Below are 14,422 nucleotides of genomic sequence, written 5' to 3'. Positions count from 1 at the left end.
AAGAACCGAACGTTATAAACGCACTTTCATAAACAGATGCCTTTTTAAATTTGTATAATAAATCCACTTATTATTGTCTTGGTCTTGTAGATTACAGCCAATTATTGTCTTAGTTTTATAGTAATTAATAGTTAAAATTATGTAAATAACAGTAAATCTTATCCTGTAATATATTTAATCTTAGAAAACGCTGTAAACTCAAACGTGTGTTTTGAGTACTATTCTTGTAAGAATAATAAAGAATTCTATCTATCTATCTATCTATCTATCTAACTCAAATGCAAGGCTTTTCCCAGCTCCTGTGGGCGCCGAAACGAAGACATCTCTATTTGAAAGATATGCCTGAACAGTGTTCTGCTGATACTCTTTCAGTTCCGAGTAACCAACAGACTTCTTTGCTTTGTCAATCGCTTCGATAATGGAAGCCAATATCAAAGTATTTTCTAATCAAGTGAAATCGGACACCAATATCGACACCTTGATTGACATTTTTATTCACGCTGAATGGTCGAAATGATAATTATAATAATTAATTCAGCGACCTGATTTTGGGTCGCCAAAAATGGCGCGAAGCAAGTTTGACAAGTCGACTCTTCCGCGCGTTGACTCTTCCCTTCCCTCGCTTTCGCGACCTCGCGACGCTCGGTCGCTCAAGCTCGCGTGTGGGTTTAAAGAGTCGACTTGTAGCAAGTCTAACGTCATTCTTACCGCGTCTTAATTCGGTTTTGCGTTTTTCGTCTATGCATGGGGAAATACTGTGTGTATTTGTGGGGTTGATGTACACCCAAGGCTCACCCTCTGAACCATTGGCTCAATGCAATACATTTTATGTAAACCTATTTAATTTATTAATTTTAACAGGTCCGCATGGGGATTATTTCCCCTTCTTATATCCAGGGGATTTGTTAAGCGTGATTATCAGTTAACACCCCTTTCCGGAGCTTATTAACCCTTCTTTACTTTCAGCGGATTGTCACCCCTTCTTTACTCCCAGGGGATTATCACTCCAGCTTAACTTATAGGGAATTATTTCTTCTTCTTTACTTCCAGGGGATTATCACCTCTTCTTTACTCTCAGGGGATTATCATCCCTTATTTCTAGATTGATTGAAAATAAGGGTAATATTTTCGACACAAATTTCTTTTGAAACTGCGCAGCGTTTAAACGTGTGTTGTTGCGCAACTAGCCGAGTAGGACTATTATTTAAATCGTACAACTATAGCGGGTTTCCAACCTGTGCTTGTAGTTGTTAGAATATTCTTGTAGTTATTAAAAAGTACTACATCGCATACGTGCTTACCGTAAACAAAAATGTTAAAAATTACATTTCTTCTAACGAGACACAGCAATTGGAAAATGACCTGAAATTTTGTGTAAAAGATTATACTCTGGTTCAATATTTTTCTTACCTCCATGCAGGTTTTGAATCGCCGAATTCTGTTCTGGTGGGGAACATTCATTAATTGTTTCCGGGCTATTACAAATTGCATTGTCTCCATGTCTACAAACACATATATCGTCTTCTTTGCATTCTTCATACATCATCTTTTCTTCGGCTTCATTCCCCATATATGCGAATATATCCTCACTAGATCCAGGTTGAATTCTGATGGGAAAAAATCAAAATTGAAAATGGCAAGAGATGCTTTTCAGCGTAACGTGACTAATTTATAGAAGCCTATATAATCTTTGGTGAGTTTGCCGTAAAACAGTGCTAGAATAGTCTCGCTGGCCCTTCCCGCACCATTGGATAATTCTCCCAGTCTTTAAAAATATAGACATATTCTACATAAAAAAACGTAAAAAATAAAAACTAAAAGGCTAAAAACACAATGTTTAATCTTGAGAGTAAAATGTGTAAATTTTTGAAGATGATTTCTTCACTATTAAAATATTTTCCGTCGAAGTGACTATATTCGTAGAGTACTCGAGTAATCGCATGCCGTATTTACATATTAGCAAGCTTAAGATGCGACGACGCGCGATGACGACGCGGCCACCTTAACCGGGAAAGACTGGGGCGAACTGCGGCCGCGTCGTAAAAACAAAAACGATTAAGATCACGTTTGATAGTCTAGGACCTGTAAAGGACTAAAAGGAGTTTGTATGCATTTCATTTAGGACAGATTATCTCAACTGTTTTAGAGTAAAATGACCATGGCGGTTAACATGGCATATGTGCCAAAATGTGAATCCGGGACGAAAGTCCTGAAAATGACCACACCCAGAAACGGCATAGTCGACATAACTCTAAATCCTGAATGATCAGAGCTAAAGTCTTTCTGAATTGTTTATATGGTTCAGAATGGTTGCTTTTAGGGGTGGTCACTGTAGGGTGAAATTAGCCTAACTAAGTTTCATATTTTACAAGAAAATGAACGTTTACTATTCCAGGTCAACTGCTAATTATGCATAAAATTACAGATTCACCTGGCAAAGTCTAATTTATTTCCCTATTTTCTAAAAATTTTTGCCATATGATGAAAAAACATACTTATTTTAATATATTTATTATAAATTTCCTAGGAAATAACAATGTTTTGTTGCGATACGACATATTTCATTTCACTTACCCCCCGCCATAACACGATTTCAGCCATATTTTGCAAATTTGATCGCCGTTTTTCGCCGTCCGTCGCAAGCACCATCCAAATACTTTACTTTAGCACGATTCTAGTGGACTAAAGAATTATTCAACCAATTTTCGATGGGTTTTGAAGTAGTGCCATGTAATATTTTTTCATTTTTGTGTCCCTTGACATTTCATCAATTATGTCGCCATTGCCATGTCTCGTCGCCTTTCTGCACGATAAATGCCAGTTCTTGATCCCCAACTGTATTTTTTTCACAGCATCGATAAATAATTGATAGTACAATAGAAGCTACCCAAAATTTAAAAGCATTTGTCCCACTTGGAAGTAAAAAACCACCCCTCGTTTATCGGGAATGAAATTCAAGTTCGAAAGATTCAAAATAATTTGAAAGTCTCGCGCAAACTCCACGACAAACGCTCGTGGGCAACATTGCAGGGGGGGGGTTATTTTCACGAATACATTTCTGGTTTATTTTTTTAGCTTTGTAAAAGCAAGAACATGAAATTTAAACGCGGAGACTTGTTAATTTTCGTATGAGAAATATTAACAGCAAAAACGGACAAATTTTACTCGGGTTGTTGACTGATTGTGGTTGTGAACAAATGTATGCTTGAATTTTCGTCCCCCCGGAATGCTGTCCACGAGGGCTCGTCGCGGAGTTTGCGCGAGACTTTCAAATTATTTTGAATCTTTCGAACTTGAATTTCATTCTCGATAAACGAGGGGTGGTTTTTTACTTCCAAGTGGGACAAATGCTTTTAAATTTTGGGTAGCTGCTATTGTACTATCAATTATTTATCGATGCTGTGAAAAAAATACAGTTGGGGATCAAGAATTGGCATTTATCGTGCAGAAAGGCGACGAGACATGGCAATGGCGACATAATTGATGAAATGTCAAGGGACACAAAAATGAAAAAATATTACATGGCACTACTTCAAAACCAATCGAAAATTGGTTGAATAATTCTTTAGTCCACTAGAATCGTGCTAAAGTAAAGTATTTGGATGGTGCTTGCGACGGACGGCGAAAAACGGCGATCAAATTTGCAAAATATGGCTGAAATCGTGTTATGGCGGGGGGTAAGTGAGGTGAAATATGTCGTATCGCAACAAAACTTTGTTATTTCCTAGGAAATTTATAATAAATATATTAAAATAAGCATGTTTTTTCATCATATGGCAAAAATTTTTAAAAAATAGGGAAAATTAGACTTTGCCAGGTGAATCTGTAATTTTATGCATAATTAGCAGTTGACCTGGAATAGTAAACATTCATTTTCTTGTAAAATATGAAACTTAGGCTAATTTCACCCTCCAGTGACCACCCCTAAAAGTTACCATTCTGAACCATATAAACAATTCAGAAAGACTGTAGCTTTGATAATTCAGGATTTAGAGCTATGTCGACTATGTCGTTTCTAGGTGTGGTCATTTTCAGGACTTTCGTCCCGGATTCACATTTTGGCACATATGCCATGTTGACCGCCATGGTCATTTTACCCTAAAACAGTTGAGATAATCTGTCCTAAATGAAATGCATACAAACTCCTTTACAGGTCCTATACTATGATACAACGCCATCAAATTGCGACGGCAAGTAGGTTCATTTGTTTTCATCGCAGTTGCCAGTTGTATTTTGTCAACTTTATTAATCGATATCTTTTAACACAATGGCTACATTTAGACAAACTCGGGACCTACTTGCTGCAGCATTTGATGATGCGTTGATCGACGAGGAAGAATTTTTGTTGTTGTGTGAGGCGAACACGTCGAAAAATCCAGACTTCCCCGTCGATAAGTATATTTTCAACTTGGATGAAAAGGACGCTGCGGAAGTCAAAGTAGAGTTTTGCTTTGACAAGGCTGATATACCGGCACTATTTGAAGCGATACGAGTTCCCGCAGCAATCACTTGCCGTGAAGGGACTGTTTGCGACGGGATGACGGCTTTTTGTATCGTCCTGAAACGGCTAGCATATCCGTGTCGTTTCAGCGATATGATGTCTACGTTTGACTTGTTCGTACCCGAGTTGTGTATGATCTTCAACACTGTCATTGAATATCTATACTCCGAGCATGGTCATCTTATCACTCGTTGGAATGAGGCACTTCTTAGTCCAGAGAAGCTTCGCGAGTACGCCGAGTCGATCGCAGCAAAAGGGGCAGCCTTGCATAATTATTTTGGTTTTGTTGACGGGACACTCCGTCCAATTTGTCGACCATCCAAGCAGCAAAGAACTGTTTACAACGGCCACAAGAGGGTACACAGCCTAAAATTCCAATCTGTTGTCCTCCCGAATGGCATGATCGCTAATTTGTACGGCCCAGTAGGTGAGTTGTCTTTTATATGTAAACAGTTCATGGAGTGATAACTAATTTCAGTCAGAGAGTCGCCTGTTATAATTTTCATATAAACTTTATAATACTATTTGTTTACTATTTGTGTGTTTCCTGTTAGTTGATTATTAGAGCCAGTATAAAGAAGTCAGGCTCTGTTTACATGTACAGTAGGTAGGGTGATTGTAGCAGTGAGTAGCGTTACCCTATCAGGTCAAACATTTTCTTGACCATAGAAGACCACTATAATATTCTGTGTGAATGGTACCTTGCAACTAGATCTGTATATTCTGTATTTGACATTTATGGTGACATTTGTGTTCTTTATATACTTTGTTTGTGACTTGTCTGTGAGAGCATAGATGGTCATGTTTTTAATTTTTATCTTTTATGTTTTTTTTTCAATCAAGTAAGTTGTACATGTACTTTTATCTACTCCTGTAGAAGGGAAAAAGCATGATGCTAGAATGCTTGCAGAACCTGGTCTCCTTGAAAATTTGGAGCAACATTCATATTCTGACGATGGCGAGCCTATGTGCATATACGGGGATCCAGCATATCCGCTTCGGGTCCACCTTCAAGCTCCTTTCAGAGTGGATCATATTACTCCAGAAATGGCTGAATATAATCAAAGTATGTCCAGAGTTCGAGTTTCTGTTGAGTGGATCTTTGGTGACATTGTTAATTCATTTAAGTTTATGGATTTAAAAAAAAAACTCAAAATAGGACTAAGCCAAGTGGGCAAAATGTACATTGTCTCTGCCCTTTTAAGAAATGCCCTTACATGTCTTTATGGCAACACAACATCACAGTTCTTTCAACTGGAGCCTCCTACATTGCAAGAATATTTCTCCCTGCAAAAGACACAGTTTCTCTGCAATACAGAGGTTGCATCGTTTAGCACCCGGCGAGTATGCTGGCGCGCGTTTTGTGATGGACCAGGAAAGTGTAAACTTCTTATCATTTCTTTTCAAATTCCAAATATACTTTGAAAGTTCAGTTTCTTTCTCGTACTTGGCGTGGTTAAAGGACTTTTTATGGTTGCTGAATCTTGATTTAAACGAATTCGCGGTCATTCCGAGGTATTGCTTGGTCTCATCTTCGCTATTTAATACTATTTCGGCTGAATAAACCACGTTCTTAGATAGGCACTCTTTAACCGCCACCGTGTTTTTACTCTTTTGCCGCCACCGAGAAAAATTCTGGGCAGGAAATTTTAAACGCACGCGCAAACAAGAAAGTCGCACGTCATCAAACTTGTAACGAACTGAAATTTAGTCGCCTGATGATTGCCTCTGTGGCATGAAACTCAGAGTAGCGATGCCATTTTTTTAAGAATTATGTAAATGAATAAATATATATATATATATATATATATATATATATATATATATATATATATATATATATATATATATATATATATTGTAAATATATATATATATATAAATATATATATATATATATATATCAACATTTGCAGATGTAACTGCATAACGACATGTTAAAGGACGAAACTCTGCATTGTCAATAACAACTTAAGCAAAATCACAGTCGTTCCCAACTTGGCCTTGTAGCTCAGACGGTAGAGCATCGTTCTAGAAATGCGAAGGTCGCGGGTTCGATTCCCACCGCGGTCAAGTAGAATTTTCTGCTTGCCCGGTTGGTCATACTTGTGCAGAAGAACAAATACACCTTATATATATATATATATATATATATATATATATATATACATATATATATATATATATATATATATATATATATATATATTATATACTGTACACAAATTTGCAATTCAAAATATCAGCTTGACAATTAAAATTGTATACAAATATATACAACCTGTATAAAAAGTACATCCTTTCAAAATATATGCAAATTAGCCATCTATTGTATAGTGATTTGACTGGACTAATCCATTATTGGTAATTTGAAAGCGTGCATTTTTATATACCGGTAGGTTGCATAGCAATTACTTTATTTTTTATTTGTAACACTTGAATAAATATATTGAACAATTCAATTAGTTATTATAATATAATGTTTTTAAATAATATAATGTAATAATATAATATGTTTTTAAATTTCAGTTTTATATCCAATATTGCTTTGTGATACTTGTGGTTTTGTGATTGTAATCTACATACACTTCTCAAATTTGCATGCTTGACTGCATATGAGACAAAAATATGAACTCAAGACTGACAATGCATATCTCACTTAGTTGTAGCAAATAAATTGACATCCTTGATGTTGCAGCAGGGGTGCATATGGTTACCAGAGGGGTTACTTTTGCCCCAAAACATTTTGAAAAGGATTACTTCCTTCCCCAAGGTTGTACTTGTGCGAGGCAGGGTGTTTTCTACCTTTTTTCTGCGAAGAATTTCTTCCCTTCTTCCAATTCTTACATTTATCACTCCAGTGGTGATCACTATCACAGAAGATGCAATGAGATTTTCTTGTTTCCATCTCGTAATAATTTCTCTCACTCCTCTTTCCACTCCTCGGGCTCTATTTCTTCGAAACCTCTTTTGCAGATTGTTAATATTACTTTCCATCGACCATACCTCCCAATCATCATCTGACCTGACAAGGTCAGGTTTCACTTGCGGTAGTTTGTTTATCGTAGTCATAACAATTCCACGAAGCTTATCTCCTTCTCCCAAAGTTTGAAGTGCATCATAATTATTGCCGCTAAAACTCTGTCCTTTCACTGGCGTTAGGTTTATAATTTACAGCGTTTACAACAAGTTTCGATTGTCCTTACTCCTTTTTTAGTAATTCCCAAGCAATATTGTAGCCATTTTCACTTGGTTTTAGGTTTAAAATGTTCTCTCTCACCTTTGGATTCACCAACTCTAACAAATATCCGAATTTCTCCTCCACGCTGATTGGTTTTTCATTGACTTGTGTTACGAAGATATTTTCAAACCGCACCCAGTTCGTATAAGTTCCTTTAAAAGGCGTTATTTTTAACTTTGTTAACTTTGCTGTCGTTGAACGGGCGGCTTCTTCCATATCCAATTTCTTTTGCATCATTTGTAATTCTGCTTCCAATTTCTCCTGCCATAACTGTAGCTCAAATTTTTCTTGTCTCTCACGATGTTCAGTTCTTCGTCGCTCTTCTTGTCTTGAACAAATGCTGCGTATTTTGCCTTTGTATCCTTCTTCTCTCTTATTCGTCGTTTCCTGGTCACGGTACCACAAGTATACAAAACTCATAAACACTCACACAGTGGTATACCTCATACTTTAACAATTCTATTTTACTTTACATAAAAACCAAAAATTACTCACGAATACTCACTAATTTGAGTGTCTCACTCCTTTGTTTACGGTCTCTCCGTCTCTAAACTTGTTAGTTCTATTTTTGTCAAGCTTGGCTTGTAATTAATATAACGTTATTCATACATTTAGTATAACTGACTGGAAATGTGGCGGCTATCTTTCAAACAAGAAACGGGGAGTCAAGGAACGGGGAGCCAAGAACGGGGAATCAAGGAACAGGGAACTAGGAACGGGGAACCGGGAATGAGAATCTCCAGAATCTTTAACACCCGGGATGAGAATCTCCGGAATCTTTAAAGCCCAGAATGAGAATTTCCGGAATCTTTAAAGCCCAGAATGAGAATTTCCGGAATCTTTAAAGCCCAGAATGAGAATCTCCGGAATCTTTAAAGCCCAGAATGAGAATTTCCGGAATCTTTAAAGCCCGGAACGAGAATCTACGGAATCCTTAAAAGCCGGAATGAGAAACTCCGAAATCTTTCAAAACCCGGAGCGAAAATTTCCAGAATCTTTAAAATCGGGAATGAGAAACAATGTGATGTTCATGTCCGTAAAAAACGTTAGGTTTATCAAACCTAATATAAGTAATATTGCTATTGAGAGTAGCCTGAGTAGGGTGCTAACAGTGTAACCAGATTTAATTGATACATTTCTTTCTACTGGACGCAATCGGATGCCCCATTTGATTTTAATCATGCCACATTTAGACCAGGAGAATCCCTGCTACTGCCGACCGGAAATTTTCTATGGCATGCTCATCAAGTGCAATTTATACTTGTTGCACTTTAACACAATGGAGTAGATACTGAAAACCAGGGTGTGTGTATATGTATATTATGCACCCCTGGTTTTCAGTATCTACTCTTTCAGTATGTGTTATGTGCAACAAGTATGGACTGCACTTGATGAGCATGCCATAGAAAATTTCCAGTCAGCGGTACATAGCTAGGGGCCAATGAAATTCCGCATATGATATTGCACTGAAAGCAAATGAATCATTTCAGTATTTCGATGAAACTGGGTCCACAATCTTCGGAACTCGACCAGTTTCGTATGGGAGATGGGTTTGGTATGGTGTGATTAATCCAATATACTCGCATGCCTTCGGAGAGTAAAATGCCTTAAAGATAATTCTTTTATTTCCGTATATATTCTGCCATTCGGAGAGGTAACATTATTATTTCTATATTATGAAAAATTGATAGCTGGAGTTAATCAAATGATGAGGTCAGCAATCGCAGTTTTGACAATAAGGTTTTTTTGCAGATTGTTGATGATATCTGACATAGTGGATAGTGGATCTGCGGAGTTGCTGTACTACTTAACTATAGTATGCAACATGCTCAATTTGTTCATTCTCTCTGTTTGCTTTACTTTTATTTCCACATATAACACATGTGTATGGCATATTTGTTGTCAAATACAAAATTAATACTGTTTGAGTAGGTAACCCCCCCCCCCATATAGCGGAAAAATCACGCAACGCGTGATCCCCACGCGGGCCGTCGAAAACTGTCAGATTTTCCCGAAGATGTGCGTGGTCTCCACGCAGGGTGAGAGTGTGACGTTTTAATTAAACCGTAATTAAGTACACAGTAAGGATTTGCGAGAAAAATATTTTATTTATCAGGTTATACACATTTAGTATGTCAACATTTTAATAGTATGTTTCTTTCCATAGCATTAGGACTGTTTATTTTACTACGTGATATTATGAGAATGTTTCTTTCAATCCTACTAGGACTGTTCGTTCATTTTAAGAGTTCATTTCTTAAATAATTTGTAGGGAACAGGTTTTTTATTTTTGCTTGTGATTACATTTGTCTCTCCAGCCATAACCCGTACGCTTCTACTTCAACTTTAGGACAATGTTGATATGCGTCGGCTGCCAAATGCTTCCCGCAGGTCTCCAGCCATACTAGATTTTTTATCAGTATTTGCGCTTTCGGGCATCCAAAACACTCCAATTGAAGAAGGGAATGTTCAGGTTTGCGAGGAGATCCTTCTCGTATCAAACATATTGTTTACAAAAGGTAATTTGTGAGCGCTACGGTGTGCGCTACTCCCACGCGTGATGATGTGCGCACAAGCATTTGTTTACACACATTGTCAGTTGGTGACTTTGTTCAAACGCGTTTATGCATACATTACTGGTAATAGGTTTTAATGACAGGACGAACCTGAACATGTTCCTCTCCAAAAAAAGAGTAGCTTGCACATAAATATCGCACATCGAACAAAAATTGCCCGAGAAAACACAGATCGAGTTGGGATTAAAAAAATGTTAGCCTATACTCGCGCGGTTCAGTTATACATAACCTTTGGGTGATGATGGAACGTGTGCAGACTCTTAAAGGCTTTGCCATTAAAACTGTACTCTTAACGTTATCGGAGACTCGGAATGACTTCGACACTGAAAGACAAATAACTGAAAAGCTAATGTGGGTGACTGAGTTTCTGATAGAGGATGAAATAAATCTAAAGACACTGTTAACAAATGTTTTCTTATCCTCATGTTTCAAAGTTGGATTCCGCACAAAACGCAATCATAACTTCGAAGGGAAAAGTAAAGTGTTTCGTGTTTATTCAAACAAACCACCTATGCGACACAAGAAATACGGTTACCATATGAACGTCAAAAAACCAATCGAGTATTTAAATGTGCACACTCCGGACGCATGGTGTACGATCTATGATAATGACTGGTGGATAGAAGTCACCGACTGTATGCTGAGACGTGATCAGATGTTTCTGCTAGACTCGTTCATATTTCCCTCAAACATTAATTTCTACTTATTGATGATTGCACATTTCATCAAAATACAACAAACCGCAAGTTTAAGTGATTATAGAACAATAGTTAATCGTATCATGAATTACCATCTATTTAACAGTCGTAAAGTACCTAAACTATATTAATCAAAATTATCTTTTCCGATTCACACTAAAATTTTGTTTTCACTCTACACAATACCCCTGCCCATAAACACTACATACATCAAACGCATGATGTACGCAAGAAACAGCGACAAACATTGTCAGTTGATGACTTTGTCCAAACGCGTTTATGCATACATTACTGGTAATAGACAGAACAAAATAATTAGGTAGAACAATTTTACAAATATTCTAAACATATTGTCCGGGCACTACACTGTTTTCTTATTTAGATCGTTTGAATTTGTCTTCCGTAAGTAAGAGTTTGCGTTGATAAGCCCGGACTTGTCCGGGTTAGGACGCCCAGTCATGCAGCAATCGGGCCATCGGGCCATCGGGCCCAATAGTGCCATATAAGGCCATATAGGGCCCAAACGGGCCTAATAAAATACCTGACCCACGAAAAAATGAGCCAATTATTACTAGGAATTTGTTGAGCAATCATCTAAATATGGGTCGCACGCGTAGGAACTGCCCTGTGTTTGGCTGTGGTAGTACAAATTTAGCAAGGTTAGCAAATCATCTCGACCAAGTACACGGAATGGACACAGAGGAACGCAAGAAATGGTTAAAGTGGAGTAAGATAGGAATATGTGTACCTCGACAGAGTAAAGAAGAACCAAAGGAATTCAATATGGAGGAGTGTCTGGAAAATTTATTAGAGCGCCAAGAAGAGATGGAGAGAAACTTTAATGTTTACTTAAGCACTGCAAAATTAAAGCATGTGCAGCCTAGTCGTAAACGAAGAACCTCTACCTCGGGGGAAACGAAGAAAGTACATAAGGGATGGTTAACATTTTAGTTTGTGTGCATGCACTGGACTACGAAATTAAAGTACCGCGTAGATGTTTAATGGAATATTTGTCCATATTCGCGGGTTGGGACGCCCAGTCAGCAATCGGGCCATCGGGCCTAATAGTGCCATATAAGGCCATATAGGGCCCAAACGGGCCTATGAGCACATGCTCATAACTGCTCATGAGCAGTTGCTCATCTGTTCATAAAACTGCATTGCTGCTCGATAACAAGGCATTTCCACACTGCTAGTGCTAAGGGGATGAGCTGCCAATTTTGCAGAAGATACTTCAGCCGCAGTTACTTCAGTCGCGTAAAATCGACAGATGCCCCGTGGATGACCGCACATTTAAAGTCTTTAATTCTGAATAGACAAAATGCCTTTCACAAACATGGCGCTGAGTCAAGGCAGTACAAATTTTATAGAAATACAGTAAACCGAGAAAGGAAAGTGATTAAAGCTAAATTTTATCAGTCTAAAGTGGAACATATGAAACAAGACAATCCAAAAACGTGGTGGAATGAAGTTAAAAGGTTATGTGGCTCCAAGTCTTTTACTGACGATCTGATTAATCAAATCCAAGTCGAAGGAGTAGGTAATTATTCTAGAGTGGATTCAGCAGACGCAATAAATAAAGCTTTCCTTGACCCATTAGAAGAATATCGATTACTCCATCCTTTAAATCGTCTACCTGTAGAAGAATCCCCGGTGTACCCTAAAGTGTCGGAGTTACAAGTCCAAGCAGTTCTAGCAAAGTTAAATCCATCAAAAGCTTGCGGTCCGGATGAAATTCCGAACTGGCTATTAAAAGAATATGCTATGCTCCTTGCGTTTCCTGTAAGTAAAATCATCAACTCTTCCTTTAAAGAAATGAAACTTCCATCTATTTGGAAGGTTGCAAATGTAATTCCACTGCCCAAGGTAAAACCTGTGGAAAATCTAAACAAACATTTGAGACCTATATCTTGAACAGCATGTTTGTCAAAGGTTGCCGAAAATTTTGTGGTACAAGATTATTTAAAACCTGCAGTTCTAAGGATTCTGGACCCTAACCAATACGGAGCTGTACCCAAATCTTCAACGATCCACGCTCTCATCCATATGGTTTATGTTTGGACAAAAGGAACTGATGGAAATGGCGCCACTGTTAGGGCTATACTTTTCGACTACCGAAAGGCTTTTGATCTAATAGACCATCGAAATAATACTTGTCGAGAAGCTTTGTGATTTGGACTTACCTAACTGTGTAGTAAATTGGATAATTGATTTTTTGTCCAACCGTTTTCAACGAACTAAACTTGCTGATAACTGTCTTTCTGAATGGGGCTCAGTTCCTTCTGGAGTCCCACAAGGAACAAAGTTGGGACCGTGGTTATTTTTATTGCAAATAAATGATTTAGTTCTTAACAACGATATAAATTCCCTTTTGTGGAAGTACGTTGATGATACAACATCTTCAGAAATCGTAGAAAGGGGGTTTCCGAGTTATTCACAAAACATAACTGATAACGTCGCCCAATGGTCTTCAAATAATAAACTGAAATTAAATGATGAAAAATGCAAAGAATTACGGATATGCTTTGCAAGAAACCAAGAAAACTTTCAACCGATTCATGTATACGGAAAAGAAGTGCAAAAGTGCTGGGGGTCACAATAACTAGCGACCTATCGTGGAATGTTCACATAAATAATGTTATAAAGAAAGCAGTTAAACGGCTATACTTTCTTGTGCAATTGAAAAGAGCTAAACTATCTCGAAAAGATCTCGTGCTCTTTTACATTACATGCATTCGATCTGTTTTGACTTATGCAATCCCAGTATTCTTCTATGCTTTACCGAAGTACCTCCTAAATGAATTGGAACGTTTACAAAAACGGGCTTTATCAATTATCGACCCAGGAATAACGTATCAAGAAGCCCTGTTGGAAGCGAATATTTCCACCATTATGTCATACGGTGAAAAAATATGTAGGGATTTTTTTTACCAAACTGTGAATGATAAACATAACAAGCTGAATAAACTTTTACCCCCGATTCATGAAAGAGCTTATCAATTAAGACAAAATAGGCATTTTAAAATCCCCAATTGGAGAACAAACCGTTTCAGAGATACTTTTATCATGGCCTCCGCCATAAACTATGGTCGTTAGACTTGGTGAATTTTTATCGGTATCTTAATAGTTAATGGGAACTTTTAAATATAGATTTTCAAATAGTTATATATAGATTGTTTGTAATGTCTGTTATGTGTTTTCATTTTAGATTAGCTTGTAAATACGCAATTCAGTTTTCGAGCTGCCCATGTATTTTACAATTTTACAATTACAATAACAATTACAATTACAATTACAAGTTCAGGCAGTTACAATCAGCGCAGACACGAACGGGAGTATTGTCCACTACGAGAGCAAGAAAGAAACATGTCTCAAACAGACTATGACAGCGAAGGTGGAGATTTCC

At 37.5% G+C, this 14,422-nt stretch overlaps 1 protein-coding gene across 1 annotated transcript in view; it reads right to left on the bottom strand.

The window, feature by feature from the left end:
• The window catches only part of LOC114535178 (neurogenic locus notch homolog protein 1-like), a 75,705-nt gene that overhangs the window by 45,974 nt on the left and 15,309 nt on the right, over window positions 1-14,422 (bottom strand). Inside the window, exon 4 of the mRNA XM_028556559.1 lies at window positions 1,411-1,607. Coding sequence (XP_028412360.1) covers window positions 1,411-1,607 — 197 coding nt within the window. The remainder of the gene's footprint in view (window positions 1-1,410; window positions 1,608-14,422) is intronic.

This window comes from Dendronephthya gigantea, unplaced genomic scaffold (assembly GCF_004324835.1).
Source record: "Dendronephthya gigantea isolate DGI-Jeju-01 unplaced genomic scaffold, DenGig_1.0 000112F, whole genome shotgun sequence".
In the NCBI taxonomy this organism is placed as follows: domain Eukaryota; kingdom Metazoa; phylum Cnidaria; class Anthozoa; order Malacalcyonacea; family Nephtheidae; genus Dendronephthya; species Dendronephthya gigantea.
Note: the sequence above shows the minus strand (reverse complement) of the source record. Positions and strands in the feature narration are given on the sequence as shown.